This window comes from Cornus florida, unplaced genomic scaffold (genome assembly GCF_030987335.1).
Source record: "Cornus florida cultivar Cherokee Brave unplaced genomic scaffold, ASM3098733v1 CherokeeBrave_3.0.0_Hap2_Chr03, whole genome shotgun sequence".
Classification (NCBI taxonomy): domain Eukaryota; kingdom Viridiplantae; phylum Streptophyta; class Magnoliopsida; order Cornales; family Cornaceae; genus Cornus; species Cornus florida.
The window spans coordinates 22,931,635-22,953,131 of record NW_026775573.1 but is presented as its reverse complement, the minus strand read 5'-3'; the positions used below and the strand labels follow the sequence as shown (position 1 = coordinate 22,953,131).

Below are 21,497 nucleotides of genomic sequence, written 5' to 3'. Positions count from 1 at the left end.
GTTCTGACACTCGTCAGACAAGGAAAAAAAAAAAAAAAAAAACTAATCATTTCATTTCACGAGTAACATTTTATATATTCTATTAATGTTTAAGATAATCATGCCCCTTTAAATAATCAAAGACTGTCAAAGTTTCAAAATAAAATTGCATTTAAAGTGTGAATGCAATTAAACCTTTTTTTTTTTTTTCCTCCTTAAAAAAGTTGGACTGGATGGAAAAGAAAATATTGAACAGAGAGAGAGAGTAATTGAAAGGAAAATAGCAGAAAACATCTGTTGTCTTTAGAGAGAGAGAGAAGGGAAAGAGGGGAGAGAGGGAGAGAGGGGAAGTGGGTTCCCGTTGTGGTCTTGCTCAGGAGGAGGAAGGATAGAGATCTTGTCAGATCGGAAGCTGAAACTGTAAGATATCTTAGCCTCCATTTCTGGGTCTGTGTTGTTTCTGTTGCTGATCTGAATACGAAATGTGGTTTCGATCTGTAACGATGTGAATCGATCTATCTGGTGCTGAGTTTTGGTGTTTCTATGCTTTTTGGTGTTTGGTTTCTGGGATTTTCGTTTCTTGTTTTGTGAATGTGAGCTGAAATTTGGGGGCCTCTCTCCAGCTTCATCTTTATGCACACACAAACTTTGGGTTCTTCTAATTTTGTTATTTTTTTTTTTCTGTGTGTGGCCTTAGAAATGAGGGCTTTGTCCCATTTTTTGAGCTATTTGATAATATGGGTTTGTGACTCTGGCTTCTTTTCTTGTATGTTTGTGCTTCTGTGGCTTCTCTTGATTTTGGGTGTTTTGAATGAGCTTTTTTGTTCTCATTTTGATTTTTCCTTATATTATATCTGTACATGTTGCTATTATTGTTAGGTGTTTACGGATCTTGCTCCTTCATTTTCCCATTTCTTTTTAGTTTTACTATTATCAGTTATAAACTAGTCAGTCATTGAAACTTGGTGTCAGTTGGCCCCTCTTTCAATATATATATATATATTTTTGTTTATTTATTTATTTAAAATCAAACTTTGATGTGCTTCAGATGTTTCAATTTTGCCAGAAATGAGAATACTTCTTTTTAGTATAATTGGGTTCTCACTTCTCATGTCCATCTGCGTCCTTTAGATTCCCCATCTATGTAGAAAGATTTTCATAGGCTCTGCATGACAGATATCTGAAATTTAAGTTTGCTAATTATGTTATGATTCTTTTTAACTTTTTTCAAAATTTTTATTTACATTCTGTTTTATTATTTTGAAATTCTCTTTGGGAGCTAGGATGGTTATGTTCGGTTATTTTTTCCGTGAATTTTAGATTTGCATGCCCATATTGCTTTGTTTCTTATACACCGTTTGTTTGAGAGCGATATTAGTGGGGTCTGGCTATAAAAGTATAGCTAAAATGAAAAGGGAAGGGATTATAAACCAAGTCTTTATATTGGTATAGCAAATTGTGGGTTCTTAATAGAAAGCATAGTATATAATATGTCTTTATTGATACAGTTCCTTTAGGCAATATTTTATACTTTTTCATGTTTTGGGGTGAGAAGTTCATATTTACAAATTTACAAATGGACCAAGCATGATCTGTTTTTCCTTTGCTCACCAAGGGAGTAGCTTAAGCACCACAGTTCTCTTGTTTTGGTGCTAAGTTGCTATCACCATAAAGTGGAAAACATGGGTATAATCATAAAAAATAGTGTTGCTTAAGAGGTAGACAAACGTAAATTTATCTAAAAATATAATGTAGTACATTTGGCCTGTCATTTTTTTCAGTGAAATTTGAACGTGTAAAAATTGCTAACTCTAGCATAGTATCTTTTTCTCATAACTCTAAATTTTTTTTTTTTGGTACTTCTTATCAAGGAAAGCAGAAAAGACTTAACTGCCAAAAACTGAGAAGATAAATTAGGTTTTTTGATAATAAATTTAAAAGCAAAACTAGACTAAAAATCAACCATGCCATTTTGTGCATGATTATCAATAAGTTGTTCAAATGTATGATTACTTATCAATTTTTTATAATTTAATTTGATAATTGTTAGCAGTTAATCCTGAAAATATTGCATTGCTTTCGATTTATATTTCACTCGCTTTGTGTCATGGAGGTATTCTAAGTATAATTTTCCAGTAGCTAGAGCGATGGCCTACTGAGTGTATTCCTTTGTCAGTTTTAAGGAGGCAGTAGGCACCACACAAAGAGATGCCTACAAAGTTGTACTCTCTTCAGAAATGTCCATCTGGGAGTTCGACATGTCTAGGAGAGATTCTTACAAAATATTTTTGGTGTTTGTGCTCATCTGCGGATGGTGTTTGGGGAAAGGGGTGATTACTCTTGTCAAATTATATATATATATATATATATATATATATATATATATATATATATTTATATTTATTTATTTTAGCACCCTTGAATTATTCTACATATAAATTGCTTCAATTGTGGAAAATACCGTAAAGAATTAGTGTGCTACTAGAAGCGACAGTGGAAGGAAATACTTTGTTTAAGGCAAGCAGTCTATTTTGTTTCTCTTGGCATATAAACGAACTTAATTACTTTTTTTTTTTTTGACACTAGTGTGATTAATTAGATTGCAAGTGCTAATATTTCCCAAGTTATGAGGCAGGTTTTGAATGTTCCAAAAATTAAAATTTGAATTTTCAATGTGTTTTAGAACTGTGAATACAAATTGAAAAAGATGACCTCTAATAAATTGTGATGCTTTTGTCTCATTTTCTTGCAGCGCAATGGGGAGGGATGTTGCAGGTTTACGCATTGATAAGAAGACTGATTCTCTCAAGGCAAATTCAGTTGATATCTCTCATGATAGAGTTCATGTCTCTCCCAAAGTTTCAGGAGACAGCATTGAAGAAAAGGACCATGAGACGGAAGTTCCTACTGCAGAGGACTCACTTGTTGAAGAATGTCATGAGAAGCAAGATGTACTAGTTGTTAAGAGCACCAACCATGGTGTTGGTCTAACTGAGGGGAAAATCTTGAAACCTGAAGCTCACAAGTCAAGTGACAAGAAGACTGGCTCACCTGTTAAACCTTCATCAGGGTTTGCTAGTCCTGGAACTTTGCAATCAAACTACACTGTTTCTCAGCCATCCACTCCCTCAACTGAGAATCGGATTTCAACCATATCTCGTCCTGTTGAAGACACTGTGGATGCTGCTGGGAACTATTCATCAAATGCTAATGGTCTGCATTCCCCCATCTCTGCAAAGAAATCACAGGTAAGTCAAATTTTTATGGTGCCATATGATGGTGCCATCTTTTTCCTGCTCTTGATCTATAAATTTCTGAACTAATTAGCCCTTTTCGATTTAAACCTTTAATTTTACAATCTCAATTGTTTAGTGTTATATTTTTTTTTCCTAGTTGGTACTCACACACACATGCCTCCATTGAGGCTCAAACCCCTGACCTCTATTTGAGAAGTAGGAGCTTGATACCGCTAGGCCACTGGCCTGTTTAGTGTTATATTAAGGTTACTGAAACAGAATTATTAGCAAAGGACTGCAGTTGTGGTTTAAGAATCTGACATGACTTGGATAAGTAGGATATAAACTAGAGGGGTTTCTGTTTCCTAAGTTGAGTTAGAGTTTGGAGGTGGAGGACTTATAATCTTTTAAAACCAATCTTTTTAGTGGCAATGTGGCAGCAGTTTTGAGTTTATAGTTACTAAAATTTTGTTTCTTGTTTGTGTTATTAATCCTCACATTAAATTTAAAACATGATGCTTCAGTGGGTGAGACAGATTGGATTTGTATGGCCTACAACTTGTTGGATTGGGTTAAGGTTGAGATTTTTTACTTAATGGTCAATACGTTAATGTTTTTCTGCTGAAGACGAGGGAAAAAGAAGAGGTTAAGAACACAGTAACTACTGCGCTTGAGCAGGACAGAACCAATTTTTCTTGCAATTTGCAAGTATCATCGTGTTTTTCTTAAATTCCTGCCTTCGTAAAGTCATGGAGTTTTTATTAGGGCGAATTGCATTAAACCCCCCTTTCTAAAATTTTCAAAAAACCCCTCCCCCTCCGACTAATTGAGGGGGGATACTTTTTGATTTATTACCAAAAATACCGCTACCAAATCAAGGGGGTTTTATGCAATTCGCCAAATTGTGTGAATTTAGCTAAAAGATTTTTTTTTTTTTTTTTTTCCCCTTGAATAATAGTATTTATACTTATATTATCTTTTACATGCATTACCATACTTTTAATTGAAGGAAAGCATAAGAAAAATAAATTTCACAATTATGAGTGCAACTACATATAAGTTCAAATCTTATATATTTACTCATGTTATATATTATATATACCGTTATTATATTATTTACATTATATTTTTTGTTTTATACAATGCATATATATATACATATATAAGTATATGAGATGGTCCTTCCAGGAAAAAAAAAAAAAGTACTCCGTATATGAGATGAACATTTGATCAAACAATAGATCGACAAAAATGAATTTTAATTACAAAAAGTAATTGGCTGAATTGCATAAATCCCTCCTTGGCTTTGTGGGGGTATTTTAGTGACAGTAAACCCCTCAGTTGGGGGGATTTTTTGGCAAATTTTTTTTAAAGGGGGGTTTACTACAAAACGCTACAAGCCAAGTTTTATTTTATTTTATTTTTAAATGCAATTCACCCTTTTTAGAGACACTATATATATATATTTGATATAATTATAGATTTTGTGATGGTGCTGATCTTGAAAGTTTTGTATCATCTACCAGCCAAATTCTCCTCGGGTGTCAAGAAAGCCCGTGCAGCACGATGAAGAAGATAATTGGTCTGTGGCGTCCTCGTATCCTCAGTTGTAGTATAATTTTGAGTCTTTTATTTTATTTTTTATATATGTATTTTGGTTAATGTCTGTCGCCATTGTGTTACCGTCTTGGAATTGGAATTTTTCTTAGCCTTGCATAGTGCTGCAACTTCTGTCCGCAGAGCAAAATTTAAGACCACTGTTCCAGTTGGTCCCGTATTTAAATCCGCTGGTCGGGCAGAGAAACGGAGGGAGGTATTTTTCTTAATCAAACTTTAAATAGAAGAAGTGTTTTCTAATTATGTTATTTGTTAGTATTATTATTATTTTTTTATTTTTCAATTAATAGATATTGATTCTACCTCGTTTGCCATTTCTTCCCTTGCGTTGGTTTTTCCATTTTCTAGTATTACTCGAAGTTGGAGGAAAAACATCAAGCTTTGGAGGCAGAGAAAATCGAATATGAAGCTAGGACTAAGGTATTTGACTTCCTACGTGGACATGATTTTTTCATTACTATGTACTTTTCTTGCACATCATAACTTCGCCTAACTAATTAGCAAAGCATCTGGATCCTCTGCTGGAGTGAGTCCATACTGTAGCGTGGCGTCTGAATCCTCCACTGGAGTGAGTCCCTACTGTAGCGTGCTGTGGAGATTTCCAACGCACATAAAATTTGTATTTCATCACATTTGTTCTAGATTTAACACATTTGTTTTAGATTACAACAGATAGAACATTTGTTGCAACAGGTTTTAACTGTGTTGAAGTCTCTTTTCAACATCATTATGTATACTTCCAAAATCATTACTTCGCATTTCAACGCATTACTTCTATGTGTTGACATATGATTTAAGTGCGTTGAAAATCTGTACGGGACACTACAGCAATAACCCGCTACAGCAGATGCAAACTCAACATGGAACACAACCTCTTCATTATTTACTTTTTTTTTTTTAGAAAAAAAAAAAAAAAAATTGCACACAAGATCTCTTCATTTCCTTTTCATTTAATTTCTAGGAGGAGGAAGAGGCCGCTATAAAGCAGCTTAGAAAGAGCATGGTATATAGAGCAAATCCGGTGCCTACTTTTTACCAGGAGGGACCTCCACCCAAAGCTGAACTCAGAAAGGTACTTCCATTATACTTCTCTTCTCTCTATAGTTCTTTTAATCGTTGAGTTTTCCGGTAATCCCAAGTCCCAACTAGTGGTTCAGGCCAGGTCTCCCACCCTATTCTATAATTGGTTCATAGTAAAACCAATACCAAATTGGTTTGGAAAAATGGCTTGTTTTTTGACTTTTTTTATTTGCAGAGTTGAAGCAATCCAGGAATAAATGCCTTTACCAAACAGAAACAGAGGCTGCCATAAAGCCAATTAGCCTTATCCCTCAGCTGACCCGTTTCTTGGGTTTCTCAAACAGCTTTTAAAGAAGTTGAGGTTTTAAGATGTTACTACATCTGACAAAATATTACTGCTCACATAGAATGACATACAAGGACTAGAAATCATGAGACCTAAATTGACAATCATAATGCAAAATACAGAATATTGAGGACTAAGATTACTTTTTACAACAATATGTGAAAGTTCCGGGTCATATGTTTCTCTTCACAGCAACATGCATATGGATTCTGATTACTTTTTAGTCCTAGTTTTAAGAATTACAATCACTTGTCTCACCGTAACATCAAATGGATTTTACTCAAAAAAAATGCACATGGATTTCAATTACTTTGCAATGTTTGAAGGTCACAGGCTACAGCCTACACTGAGAGAGAGAGAGAAAATTGTTGAATGAGAGTTGGCGAGCTTTAGCCAAATTTTGTCCATCTCAGGGTGCGGGTGCTTCTTTTGATTGCTTTAACCTTCTTCCAATGTATACTAGTTTACTGATATAATTAACCTGTGTAGAACAAATACCCCTTTTTAATTGTCTTTTTTGCTTGTGTTAGACAACAATAAAATTTACTTGGTTCAATTGAATTCCAGCTGCCACTGACACGTCCCAAATCACCCAAACTAAGCCGGAGAAAGAGCTCTGGTGATGTAGCTTGCTCGCCTTCCGGGGAAAAGGGAATTTGTGCCCGTGCTATTCGTCACAGCCTTGGCAATAGCCCCACTGCCAAAAATAAAGAACAGACAATTAGATGGAATGGTAATGGTGCCTGCAAAGTGAAGGACAGTCCAAAACGGGCTAAAGAGAGAGCCAAAACAACCCCTCATGAAGTAACTGAAGAGAGGAGTGCAGACATCACCGTGAGCAGTTAGTTTTGGAGTGGAAGTCTTGAATTTCCTTATAGTTCATGGGACGTTGTGCAAGTGTAGAAGCTCATTTATATTGTCTTGTTCGCGTTGACTTGTTCACTTGTTTGACTGATATATCTCATATCTGAATTGTATATTTTCTGTAACTTATATTGGTACATGTATATTGCATATAAAAAGAGATACCATTTCGGGCTTTTGTAGTTTGGACTCAAAATTGTTTGTTTCCAACCTATCGTATCTTGCTTATAAATTGGGTGACATTACTTGCTTTTTGTTTTCTACCCATTCATTGTATGAAGGAACTGGAGTTGTAAGTAGATTAGGTCGTTTGCATCTGGTTTTCGGGAACTGAACTCACTGGAGAAGAAGATTGTTTTTATCCAGGGTTTATTAGGTCTGGCAAGTTAGTTTGAGGATATAGACGACGTGCACCAACAGAAAAAGAAACATGTTTTCTTGAGCTCCAGTGCAATGGAATTGAATTTCTCAGGATGCCCATTACCGTGCCGTGGGCAGAGATGGTAGAATGATGTATTAGGATGCTTATTTCAATTTGTTAACCATTATGTTTTAGTGTTTCATGTATGCCTGATTTGGGTTGAATTTAATGTGATTTTGATCATGTTCATGAGATTTTTTCCCTCCCTCTTTCAAACAAGTACTTCTGATTGAAAAAAGCTATAGTCATATGAACATCTTAAGCATTTGTGAATGGTAAATTTTTCTGGGTGTGTACAAACATTGTCAATTGATTGAAAAAGCAGGAATGATCGGATTTTTATAAATTTCACGAGGTGCAAATTCTAGAAACTAGTTGGAGTTCTCTGCATTCAGATGTTCCATCAAATGGAAGAATCAGGTTAAATTTTGTTGAACTTGCTAGGAGCTTGGGGATGAAGTGTGAGATAAGTTAGCTTCATCTCTGATGAACATGATCAAAATCAAACATTTTTCCGAAATACTTGGGTCCGCTAAATAAATCTTATATATTCATTTCACTCTATTTAAGATTATTCATTCATCAGTGAGTGAATCCACATGCTATCACATCCTCCAAAAATAAAATAAAATAATAAAAATTTGGATGCCCAACCCTTCAATGATTTTGTGAATAAAACCGTTAATTTTTTTACCCTGAACTCATAGTAAAATACAGAGAGAGAGAGAGAGCACCCCATAATAGGGGTGGCTTGAAATAATGGACATTATACAAAGAGGAAAAAAAAAAGCTTTCTGCATTGTTCAGCTCTTTGTAACTATTTTTCATGACCCAAATTCAAACTAAAAAGAATCTATGAAATTTCCCGAATCTATGAAATTTCCCGAATCAAACATTTGTTTCTTTCCTATTAATTTCAATAGGAATTTTTTTAAAAAATAACCTCTAGTTTAATTTTAAAAATTGATTATTTTTTTTTTCCTGGTAATTAAGATCCTTTTTTAAATTAAAAATAACCTCTAGTTTAATTTATATTTTCGCTTTTATAAGAAATTAAACATCAATAGGCTCGGTAACATTAATTTACGTGAATGGTAATCTAGTCATAAGCTTATAAAAGTAGTATTTATAAAAAAGGAAATATCAATTCTCAATCGACAACAAACTAATGTTTAGTGTTTATTTTTGTTATTTTATGTGGGTGTAAAGCGGTGGCAATTCGTATTCGCGGGTCGTAATCGTGTCGTGTTAATTTAAGGGTATTATACTAAATAGCTCAAACTGAATAGGATCTGTTTAATAATCGTGTCAGAAACTCTCAACACAAATCCGACCTGTATATTAAACGGGTTACACGTGTAACTCGTTTAATAACCTATTTACCAAAATAAAAATAATATTATTTAAATTATTAATAATACTCAATAAAATAATAAATACTAAAAAAATATATAAATTTTAATCAACCAAATTACTAAATAATTTCTAGTTTACAAAATATTCAATTATAAGATATAATTTTATATAGTAATTTTAGAACATAAATAAAAATTTATTTACGATATGTATAGTTAAACGTGTATAAACGGGTTACACGGATTGAACCCCTCAACCCAAACACGACACAATTAATTTAACCAGTTAATTATGTCAACCCGTTTATGACCAAAACTCGTTTAAGGTTAACCCAAACCCGTTTAACTTGTGTCGTATTTAAATCATGTTAGCGAGTTGTGTCAACTTTTGCCGTATAATGTATGAATATGAAGTGCTTAAAAAAAAAAAAAAAAAAATGAAGTGCTCAATCAAAAATTTGCTCAATTTTTTTAATTTTTTTGTAAGGTAATAAAAAAAATGAAGCGCCTCTCTCTCCCTCTCGCTCTCTCTCTCCCCCTCTAAATTTGGTAGAAGTGGACAACAGAACGGCGGAGCTTATCCTCCACCCATCTTTGAGTCTCCATTTCATTTTCCCGGGAAACCATGGTCAGCCTCTGCAACAACTTCATTGCCGCTCCATTCATTCTTAAACCCATCAAGAACCCAAAACCCTCTTTCCTCTCCACAAAACCCAAATCCCTTACCTCAATTTGTAGGGTCGAACACAGACCAAGTGGCACTAAGCCCCACAAACTAACCTCCATGGATGGTCCCAGCAAACCCACTCGCAGGAACCCTAGAAGATCATCTCACGGCGCCTCCAGGCGTTCAGTTATCAAGAAAACATTCAGTCAAGAGCAGGTGATGTTCACCGCTCCGCTCTCCGACGACCCCGTTGTCGCCATAATCGGCGGAGGGATGTCGGGTCTGATTTGTGCTCTCAATCTCGAGAAGAGAGGGATTCGATCGACAGTTTTTGACACGGTTGGTCAGTTCTGTCGTTTTGCATTGTGATAATGTAGAGTTGTGAGTTTTGTTTGAATTTGTATAGCAATGAATGTTAATGAAATGATAAATTAAAGAATTAACACTAGTTTAGGAATGTAGGTCTATGGGAATTTTTTATTTATATTTGATTATTTCTGTAGTTGCTTGTGATTTACTAACTTATTGATGGTTTTTAATTAGTAATTTTTGACTTCAGAATCATTTATTGTTGTTTTGTGGGTTCTAATTTTTTTTTTTTTTTTTTTTTTTTTGCAATCATGTTTAAGTATAAATCAAGTAATGGTTTCAAAAGGATTTCTTAATTTGTTGTTGTTTTGGTTGATTGTGTAACTCTTGTGTGTCTTAATTTTCTAATGTTTATTGTTTAAGCTCCAAACGACATAGAATTGAACTCTTTCCCCCAATCTTCCTAGGACCAACCTAGTTTCTTTGGCTCTTTCACTCGAAATAGTGCTTGCAGTGAAATTCAATTGCATTTGGAGCTTAGAGTTTGTAAAAGGTCCCACAATCTGGGACCAAAGTTTTCCATAAGTTACAGTGGAGAGTGCTCTTTGATGATTGAGAGCAAAACAGGGAGGCATCACTGTAGCTTTGTTCCTCATTAAATATTGGAAAATACCTAGGATGTTTTGAAAAACTTATGGTTAAAACTCATCCAGTGAACTTTAGTAGGGTGAACCGATGGCTGAATTTGGATATAGAAAACAAGATCCATGAAGTAGTTGATCCTTTTTCTTCATGTAACATGGCATGAGAACCTGCCAAACTATGAAGATGTACCTGTATTAGGTCTGTCTGTGTTAACAATTGGCCTCCCATCCATGCGGCAAGATGTCTGTAGGGCATTGGATGTATAACACTAGACCAAAAATGAACTCTATGAATGGTTCCCTCACCTCATTTACCTTCTTTCTTACCTACAAAGACCGTGGCTATGCATGGGCTCTTTTCTTATTCTTCGACTTAAAACTTCTCAGAGTCTGCAAAACTCAATTTCTCTCGCAAACACCCGAAAAACCTTAAGCCTAATATCTAGATGTGGATCCAAACCCTTCTTTAGAATCAAAGTATGGAATCTTTTATGATCGCAATGGTACTTTGGAAAATCAAGACGACTCTAATATTTTCACATAAAGTTTAAAACTTTTGGTGGCATTATCTTATATTTTATTATTTTCCAAAACAATGATTATAAATTCTCCGGCAAACCTATCTCCCAACCGTGAGCATATTTACGCTCTTGAATAAAAGTTGAAGAGACCATATATATATATATATTTCTTTGTATGTTTTAGATAACAATTTCCTTTTAGGAATCAAAAACAATGTTTAGTGTCCCTACCTCCTCAACTATCTTCATGCAATTTGATTGTGGTGGGATTGAATTCATGCTAAGTTTTGTCACAAGTCTTTCTAGCATCACATTTCATAAACCATTAGTCTAGCATCACCACATTTTGGTGATTACGAAAGCTAAGCAGAAAGTGGACATAACCACTGAATTCATTTTTGGAATTGTGAAAGAGCAGGGTGGATGAGGATAGTCGTGGGCCTCTTGGTCACTACTTATAGAGGGTCCTTTTTTTTTTTGATAAGTAAAAATATATTAGAAAAACGTTCAAAAGGGGAACGTGTCCCTAATACACAACAACGAAAACGAAAGAGCAAAAGCCAAATCTACGGACCAATAGAGTCCAATAGAACAAAAAAATCATCAATCGAGGAGCAAGCGTTGCCTCTGACATAACAGAAAAGAGAGCGAAGAATAGGAGATTGAAGGTTTGTAAAAGACGATTCCTTCCCTTTAAAGTTTTTGTTATTTCTTTCTCTCCAAATACACCACCAAACACAGTGTGGGGTGACCCTCCAAAAATCACGAGCATGACCAGAAACAGGGTAACTTCTCCAAGCGTTAATAAATTGGAAAGAGTGCTTAGGCATTACCCACTGAACGCCAAAAATACTGAATATGAGATTCCAACAATCAGATGCAACAGGACAATGCATAAGAAGATGGTCCACGGACTCATCATCAACTTTACAGAGACAACACCAGTTAACAATGGTATTACCTCTCTTACGCAGATTATCCAATGTTAGAATTTTTCCCCAGGTAGCAGTCCAAACAAAGAAGGCAACTCTAATAGGAGCTTTAGAGCGCCAAATACACTTCCATGGGAAATTATGCCCAATAAAATTAGACAAACACAAGAACATGGATCGAACTTCGTATCTACCATGAAGAGGGGGTCCACAAAATATCATCACAACCTCTGCCAACATCCTTCTGTCTATACAACAGGTCCAAAAAGACGCAAACTTCTGCTATCTCCCAATCCTGAAAAGAACGCCTAAAGCGCACATCCCACGTAACTCCACTGTTATCAAGATGATAACAGTCAATTACATAAGCATGCTTATTCTCGGCAATGCTAAAGAGACGAGGAAAGGAAAGAGACAACAACTGATCACCACACCATAAGTCTTCCCAAAATCTAAAATTCATACCATCACGAACCTTGAACCGAATATGGGTGGAAAACACATCCCAACCTTTCTGAATGAACTTCCAAACGCCAACGCCCCTAGTAATGACGAGAGCACCAACCTCCACTACTTATAGAGGGTCCTTGTGGGGAAGGAAAATGGGTGGAATTACTTGGGGAAAACAGAAAATGGGTGGACTTAGTGTTGCAAGTAGTAATATAAATGAAAGGAATTGGAGTCTTAGTTATTGGAAAAAAGGAAAGGACTGAATAGGACTTTTTTATTTTGGTAGGTAAGACTTTAAGAGACACACAAACACACTCACTGCTCGAACCGCTTACCTTCCCTTGGGGAAGGAGAGCTCATACTACCTGGACCATTTTCCTGGTGGTCGAATGAGTTGGCTGTGCACTGATGAATACTTTTTTTTAAACGTGGTGCTGCTTCTTCAAACATCTTATGGCTGTCTCATGTGGTACGGATCACACAAGGAGGAGGGATGGTATTGGGGTTTTTGGCAAAGTCTTGCATCAGTGTATGGATGACCTGTTGGCCTTCAGTGGCTTCCAAACTGAGCTTGGGTTGAGTAGTGATAGGGTTGGCTCAAAATTGACGTTAGACCTGGTCTTGCAGAAACCCTTTGTAATAAGCCAAAAGAAGGCCTTTCTGTGATTTCCCTCACAAGATAGGTGTTTCCAATCCATATAAAAAGATGTAATATGTTCTGAAAGTTTGATTAAAAATTGGAAAATATCCTTTTTTCTGTCTGATTGGAAGAAGTGACTCTTCTCCACTGCTGTTGAGAAACACTCCCCCCCACCCCCCATCTCCCCCCCCCCCCCCCCCCCCCCGGCGGGGGGCGGCGGTCCCGTGGTGTGTGTGTGAGGAATGAGGATCACCGTTAGATCTTGATTTGTGCAATATTTGAATCAATTAGAAAGAGAAGCTCTTTTGTTGTGTATGCTGGCACATATTTTCATGCTTTGATATTGTGAATTTGGGTTTTGCAATGTGCACACCCCATCCTGCATCAAAACGTTTCATGGTTGGCCTTCAATGCGACCCAAGTCAGCCTATCAACTTTTGCGGCCCCTTGGCAGGTTATTTTCTGAAGTTTTGTTAAGATTTCAGTGTTTATTTTGATGTGTAGTTATGTCCAACAACTTCATGAGAGTTTTCTAAATTTTATTCTATCATTTAGATTTGGAGTATATACTATTGATTTCTATTTGTTCAATTATTTAGATCCTGTAACCTCCTTTGAACTCTGTTTGATTGTTGAAAACTCAAATGTAAAAAAATCAAATCTTGAAATTCAGAATGAGCATTACATTATTCATTCTTTTTTAAAATTTCTTGTAATTAAATGCAATATTTAATAATATTTACTCCAATTAGGTTGCTTTTTTTTAGGAGGTTAATTTTATAGTCGATAGACTAATTTATTCAATGCTGCCTAGTGATCGTTATATATTTGCAGGGTTTCTCACTATGTGTACCTATTTTAGGGTGTTCATGGGTTGGGTGGAAGAATGGGAACTAGAATTATCGATCCTCAACCACTGATATTTGACCACGCGGCTCAGTTCTTTACCGTCAGTGATCCTCGGTTTGCTGAGTTGGTTGATGAATGGTCCAAGAAAGGTCTGGTCACACAGTGGCAGGGTACACTTGGACAGCTTGAAGAGGGTGGTCGGTTTGATCCACTACCTTCTTCTCCTCCACGATTTATAGGAGTTAATGGAATGCGCCCCCTTGCAGATTCAATACTCTCTCAGGTACTAGCCATTTCTTTACATATTCTTCTTTTGTACGCTTTTAATATTTTTGTAGCATGGGGTGAAGAAATTATATTAAGCAATAAACATAATATAATTGTGCTATTTATTGTTGGAGACGTAAGGGCCAATTCTTTTTCATTGCTAGCTTTTAAATAAATTACATGCTGCTATATTTTACTGTGTTGTTGATCTAAAACTATATTAAAGTTAGCTGTTCCACCATACCTCCTACTTTTTGGCCTTTCTTCTCTCTTCCTTCCTGTTTTAGCTGAAAGAAATTTGACATGTTATGCAGACTTGTATGGTTAATGTGGTGCGTCCTAGCTGGATTAGTAAACTTGAGCCGTTTAATGGGATGTGGCATTTGAGTGAGAATGGAAAACCTCGTGGACAGTTTGATGCAATTGTTATTGCACATAATGGTAAGTTTGCCTTCTATATTTTTTATTCTCCGTGTGGCTGTATCAAGTTTCTACTGTCTCCTCTTAAGACTTAATTTCTCTAATCCTTGTTTGAGCGTGATATGTACATACAATACAGTGCACTTCCTCCATTAGTCTATGGAATTGCTATTTAGAAATGCTAGAATGGGCTTCTGCTTGGGTTAAGAGTTTCATTAATTTAGTCATATATATAGTGCTAATGTAGTGATATTGTGTAGTCAGTTTGAAATGTTACATATTGTTCATACTCTACATTTTTACGTTTAAAAGAAAAACTCTTCAACACTTGCATGGTATTGAAATTTATAATCAATTGCCAGAGTTTTCACTTAGGTTTGTGGGAGTGGGTTTTTCCACTAGACTGTCTGGCCCTAATATTAAGCTGAATATTCAAAATTTTGTTTCCGTAGAAGACCTCCAAAAGATCATCCAATGATCTGTAGCCATGTTTTACATTGATTCAACCAAAATCTTTAATTATTTCCCTTTGCATTTGGGTTTACAAGAATAAGTCAACTTGTCCATTACACAGGCTTCCAGTTTCATGTTTTAAAGCACCCAAAAGAATAACTACTGAATTTTGTCTTTTATGTAGAAAATAGTGAGTTCTAAACCCACATAACATGAAAGCTTCTAGCTTAAATCACAATAGCATGCCCGCTTATGGTGATAATTTCATCTTCTAATCTTGGGCTGTCGTGTGTTTCAGGTACTGGGCAGTGGGCCCTACCAATTGGAAAGGAGATTTTATGCAGTCATTCATATTCATGTTTAGGGTTGAATGCATGCATGCATCTATGTATTTATTGATCTCCCTAGATGCATTTTCTAATTGGAAGATCAAATGATGGATGTTCCTTTGTTTGCAGCCTGGATTTTGTTTCAGCTTGGGTCACGTTGCAATCTTGTTTAGTACTCTCTTGTAGCCCAGTATAGGGTTTGGAGTGGGTAATGACAGAACATTGAAAATCACAGGAAAGAGAGAGAGAGCGAGAGCTAGGGTTTCGTGGCTAAAACTTGAAATCTCCTGATTTTTGCATAGTGAAATCTTTTGCCAGATCTTCACCGTGGAAGTAGCCCAGATTTTGGGTGAATCACATAAATCTTTGTGTTCTTTGTGGGTGGCTTGTTTACTTTTCTGTCGTGATTCTTGTTTTGTTCTTGGTTCGCTGCGTTTATCGTAATAAATTCATTTTTTTGTTTCTAATGGATCCCCTTTTTTCTATATATAGTATTTATCATTCTATTTCTCTGTGTCACCACCAGGAAAATGTGCAAATCGTTTGCTTGCTTCATCAGGCTTGCCACTTATTGCAAGGCAAATGAAGGTATTCTCAGAATCTTTCAGTTAAATGTAATATAGCATGTGCCGCTGTTCTATTTGCTATTGGCCACGGATGCGTTTTGAATTTTTTTTTTCCCTCACTTCTTCCTTAATTTTTTTTTTCTTCCTCCTTTTTTATTTTAATATTTTTTTGCAGAGGCTGGAATTGAGTTCTATATGGGCTCTTCTTGCAGCATTTGAGGATCCTCTTCCTATCCCAGCCAGTGGAGTTGCATCTGCTTTTGAAGGAGCTTTTGTAAAAGGAGTTGAATCTGTCTCATGGATGGCAAACAACACAAAAAAACTACCTTGTTCTCGGGGCTGTGGCCCTCACTGTTGGACAATTTTCAGCTCAGCAGCTTTTGGAAAGCGTAACAAGGTTCCGCAGGTTTGTTATAAAAACTATTTCCACCCGCACAAGTGCATTAGCGCACAGGCTCACAGATAGAGTAGACGCAGAAAACCTCCAGTCAATCTATTAAGGCTTCCTTCCCTCAAGGGAAATGGTAAACAGGACTAACGTAGCTGACCCAATTTTTTCGGTCATAGAATATGCATAGTTGAGTTTGCTGCATTTATATGTGCTGGTCTTGTACCTATGATGGGCTTGAATTGTTTTGTTCATGGATTCCAACCTACCAACTAAACTTTTCTTGGATCCCAGCTCTTTGAATTTGCTTTATGGATCAAATTATAATTAATCAATTTTGAGATCATTAAACTGACTGGCTATCAACTAAGGTCAGCCTCACTAATCTGATGCCAAAATCTGGGGAGGCCAAGACCAGTAGCTAGGCAGTGAAGCGTATCCTATACAAAAAATTTAGGTAGAAGGGTAACCTTTCACAACTTTCCCAGACTAGAAAAGTGTAGATAGAAGCAGGTGGAGGTTTTTTTTTGAAGTGTTTGAGATTATTATTATTATTAAAGAGAATTCATGTAGCCGACCCCATTCATATTGGGTAAAGGCAAGGTTATAATTATTATATTCAGTTCCCACGCCCGCTTAGTCCGTACGGGGACCCTCGACCTACTACTTTGGAAGGTGAGGAAGTACTACCAGGCGAAAGCCCTTGGTGGTAATATTTTTTGAATATTAAAAAATTTAAGCTATTCCATTGGGTTTTGTCAGGAAAATATTCCAACTGCCACGGCAGAGAAGGTGAAGGCTGCCATGCTCAAGGGTGTTGAGAAAGCTCTAGGACTATCAGAAAGTTCACTTCAGAGACCCTTTTATACACGGGTACAATTATGGTATGAAACATCTATTACTTGATAATGCATCGTTAGTTGTGTAATTGGCATTATAAGAAGTTTAAAATTCAGGAATAATCTTTGGTTTAGAGTGACCAAGGATCAGGGATTAACTCAGAAGATACACCATTAGTGTGTGGACAATGGAGGTTGGTATTTGATGCAAATTTAACTACAATTTTTATGTTACTCTTTCTTTTGCCTTTCCCGGAGTGGACAAATAGAGCTCTTTCTAGGAGTGTATATAGACTTGATTCCTATTTATCAAATTCTACCTTTTCTGCTCAGTTGAAGCAAACTACTTGCTCTTTTTTTATGTTTTTGTGTATATGTTTTTTTATGTTTATTTTATTTATTTTTGGCAAATAACTGCATTGTAGAAACAAGTTTTTGTGTGTTATTTTTTGATGGAGATCTCCTTTAAGAGTGGTTTTTATTTTATTTTATTTTATTTTTATTTTATTTTATTTTTATTTTATTTTTTTTTAAATGAGTTTAGGCAATCTTGAGATCCTAGACATTTTAATTTAATTGGCTGTCATTCCCTTCAGGTTTTTCTAGAACGTCACCTTCTTAATGAGTATGTTCAAGAACATATGGCACCATCCGCGACTAACTTTTGTAAAGCAGTTTTTGTAATCATGAATTCCTCATTATGACTTCTACAACGATTTCAGGGGGATCGAAGTTATTTGTTGCTGATGCTTGGGCTTCTTTACATGCAATGAACTAGAATTTATCTTACGTTTGTAGAAAGCATTCCAAGTTGATGCTCTGGGGTCACTAATCCAACTCGTCTGCTGGAATTGGTTTAGGAATGTTTTAAGCTAAACCTTGTTCCCATTCTCTTGGTTCCTTTGTTCAATAAAAACTTCAGGAACCCCAAAAATCAAGAATTTCATAAGAATGATTTACCGAAAGTTTAACGATGTGTTGGGAGAAAATTTATTAATATTAAGCTCTATTTGTTTTGAGGGAATTTTTGAAAAGGAGTGTTGCAATTGCGTTCGGTAAGATGTGATTCACTATTACCATGATGTTATATTATACATTGACCGTAATGTATTGATGTGAAATGAATTAAGCTATTTTACCAGCTGTTTCATTTTAAAACAAAGTATTAATCTATTCCACGTTGCTAGCAAAATGGTAGTGGAGATTGCTTGCCTATGAATCAGTCCATGAATAGTGAAAAAAAAAGAAAAAAAAGCACAATGTGAAACACATTCCGTTCTCTTTCATTCTTCTATAATGGATTATTTATTTATTTAATCATGTATTCATATATTTTACGTTTTTGCAGTTATAAATTGTCTAACTTTTTCCTAAATATGCAGGGGTGCAGCTCTTCCCACTAATACTCCAGGTATCCCCTGCATCTTTGATCCTCATGGAAGGGCTGGCATATGTGGTGATTGGCTATTAGGTTCAAGTTTAGAAGCAGCAGCCTTGAGCGGCATTGCTCTTGCTAATCATGCAAGTCCCCTTGATCTCTCTTCTGTCTCCTTCAATTAAACTGTCTATTGGACAAGAAAAAGGATAGTCTAAGAAGTCTCTTTCTTTTCACCCATCAACTCATCTGTTTGAAGCTATTGTATATGGTATCAAAGTTTGAAATCATAATCTGCAAGTCTTCAGTTCATATCCTTTTCTAACTCTAGTATAAATTAGAATTTATGTTTATGGGCATCCAAATAGTTGCAATTTTGGTGATTAGTTTTTTTTTTTTTTTTTTCCCTTTTATTTTTATTTCTATTTTAAAAAAGAGTACTGAAATTGAATAATTAACAATATATATTTTTCAAATTTTTTTATTTTTTATTTTTATTTTTTTTATATATTTTTATTATCAAACCTACAATCTTTAATTACAATTGGATTTTGAAATGCAGATGGCAGATTACTTTCAAAGTGGTGGAGCACATCCAGATGAGTTTGCTATCGGATTACATAATGAATTTCGACCACTTGAAGGACATGATATTGGACAATTTCCAGGATCAGAGTCTAAAGGGCAAATACATGAGGCTTCAGCCAACTTAGCAGTTAGAGCGTAAATTTATTATTTGAAGATTAGGATACTAACAATGTTTCAGTAAGTGCTGTTTCTGGGACTTAAATGTATTTCAAATTTATTTCACATTTCTGTTACACAAAGAAAAAAAAAATTACTTGCTGCTTGGTGGTTTCCCCTGCTAAATTTTTGTTTGATTTCAGTATGATTGGGTGAATGGAGCAGCCGTACAAAGCTACTGTTGTCACAGTAGTTGGGAAGGAAGGCCTTAAGTTTGTATTGTAATACCCTTGTGGTAAGTGCATATTTTGAGGTGTATGGTTCATTTCCTTAATGAGCTTGTTGAATTATGTGCATTTGAACCCACATCTATAGTCGAATTTGGGTTCAAAGGTCAAATTCTTACATTAGTTTACCTGTCATCCAAAACTTTTAGGTTAAATGGCTGGGCCATCATTGTGATTCTAGCAATATCACTGGTCTTTTATGTGGTTCTCAGTTCAACTAAAAGATGTTTATACCCCCAATCTCAACAATAAATAAAATTATTAAATGAATTAGAGGAACTTGGAACTACTTCACATTTGATCTAACGGATAGGCAACGCCTTACGTCTGTTACATTTTAGAAACCTCAAGGGAAGTTATGATATTTTTAAAATCTCAATGCAACTGAATTCAGTTTAACAATGTCCCTACTAGACAAGACTGGTTGTATAAATCCTGTCTCGCCATTCTGCCATCTGGAGTCATAATTTTAGTTTAGTATGCTTTTACGTCTTTTTCTTACTTTCTTATGCACATTTGGTCTTTCCTTTCTTGTACCACACCATTACCATCAAGGTGAACCATATCACTATTTCTTACTGGTGGAGTTATTGTTCTTGCTTCACTAAATCAATCTTTTCTCATCTATTAGTCTGCTACTTCTATTTTCTCATGAATTTATCCTTTCCTGTCGTATCTCAGTTTTCACACACACACCCACACCCACTATTGTCTCCAATGAAGACTTGAACTCTCAACATCCCATGAGGGAGGAGGAGGAGATACCACTTGTACTAATTTTATAACTATATATTGTTTCTTAATTGTACAACACTGACTCCCATTGAGCTTGGCTACTCTTCTTGCCATTTTGTTACAGTTTCCACCCACTTTTATAGTTCTATGATCACACAATACTTTATTCTCACTATTCCCTTTAACCCCGTCATGCTTTAATTCTACATAAAAAAATCATTGCAGTGCCTCCCGTCCTTTCCATAATCGAGTCTAGATAACTAAATAGTCATATCGTTGGTATCTTCTGTTCTTTATTTTCATATTCTCATCTGTATTTTAATTTTGCTGAAGTTACTTTGTGTGTGTATGTTCCCAGAAAACATTACATTGGTGATTTTAGAACACGTGTACCAGAAAGTGGTATACTTCTGCTACAAATCGCTAAATTAAGCATTCCAAAAATTTATTCCATGAAATCAAATAAAGATCATTCTTCTTTTCATTAGTCGTCATAATTAGTGGATATGGTCCATTATTAGCCTCCATATAAATTCCAATTGAATTTCTGATATTGTTTTACTATTCATCACTGCTCTACCAGTTTGCTAGAGTTTCATAATATGACATTATAATTTTACAGCATATTAATTTGTAAAACTTGGTAAATCACCTTTGTTTCATGTATAGATTTCAAAATACACTTTTGATATGCATAAGCTGATACACATGATGTCATCCCTTAAACACTTTCAAGTGACTCGATAACTAAGAATACTATCTGCTCGTAAAGTTGTTCTGCTTATGGACATATTAGTTCTGGTTTGTGATATTTCCAGGAGCCGAGAAACAAGGCACCGCAGCACAGTTGTCCATTTTCTGGGGCAATTTGCAGACATATGAAATGTCAGAAAGTGGATGAAGTCTCGAGATACAAATTCAGACACAGTAATTGAGAGCTTCTCTTGAATCTTATGGTGTTCGCAGATTTCCAAACTCAGACAGGCAAACAACTGTACTTAAGCCACGAACCCTTACAGTCACGAACCCTGGAGTTCTCTAAGATTTTCTTTTTTAAATTCTCGCCTACAGATAGATGCTTCATCACTACGGCCGTGGATGCTCATTTTGTTAAATTTGTATAATTTTCTGCTTGTTTGATTTATGTCACGTCGTACAATTCCCTAAAGATACAAATGTCTGTCAATAGGCTACTCTGATGCAATTGAGCAAAAAATTAAAATTGTTCAAAAAAGGGCACGTGACTGATATGCAGGAAAACACAGTCACACACGCCAACAACAACAGCAGTAACGGTAAACAAT

General features: G+C 35.6%; 2 protein-coding genes across 3 annotated transcripts; both read left to right on the top strand.

Annotated features, from left to right (window-relative positions):
• The first annotated feature begins 189 nt into the window (after positions 1-189).
• LOC132299938 (protein WVD2-like 1) lies at positions 190-7,244 on the top strand. Its single transcript, XM_059796830.1, has 7 exons — positions 190-399; positions 2,732-3,227; positions 4,742-4,812; positions 4,935-5,028; positions 5,181-5,252; positions 5,794-5,904; positions 6,766-7,244. The coding sequence occupies exons 2-7, from the start codon at positions 2,736-2,738 to the stop codon at positions 7,042-7,044; spliced, it is 1,119 nt and encodes a 372-aa protein (XP_059652813.1). The 5' UTR covers positions 190-399; positions 2,732-2,735; the 3' UTR covers positions 7,045-7,244.
• Positions 7,245-9,329: 2,085 nt separating this feature from the next.
• LOC132299936 (uncharacterized) lies at positions 9,330-21,369 on the top strand. Of its 2 annotated transcripts, none has more exons than XM_059796828.1 (10): positions 9,330-9,844; positions 13,864-14,133; positions 14,432-14,558; positions 15,846-15,907; positions 16,061-16,291; positions 17,036-17,157; positions 18,495-18,633; positions 19,050-19,252; positions 19,375-19,466; positions 21,012-21,369. In XM_059796828.1, the coding sequence occupies exons 1-8, from the start codon at positions 9,464-9,466 to the stop codon at positions 19,212-19,214; spliced, it is 1,497 nt and encodes a 498-aa protein (XP_059652811.1). In that variant the 5' UTR covers positions 9,330-9,463; the 3' UTR covers positions 19,215-19,252; positions 19,375-19,466; positions 21,012-21,369. The 2 variants fall into 2 exon arrangements, with proteins under 2 accessions (XP_059652811.1, XP_059652812.1); XM_059796829.1 differs by having other exon boundaries at positions 9,752-9,844; positions 13,836-14,133.
• Positions 21,370-21,497: the final 128 nt, after the last annotated feature.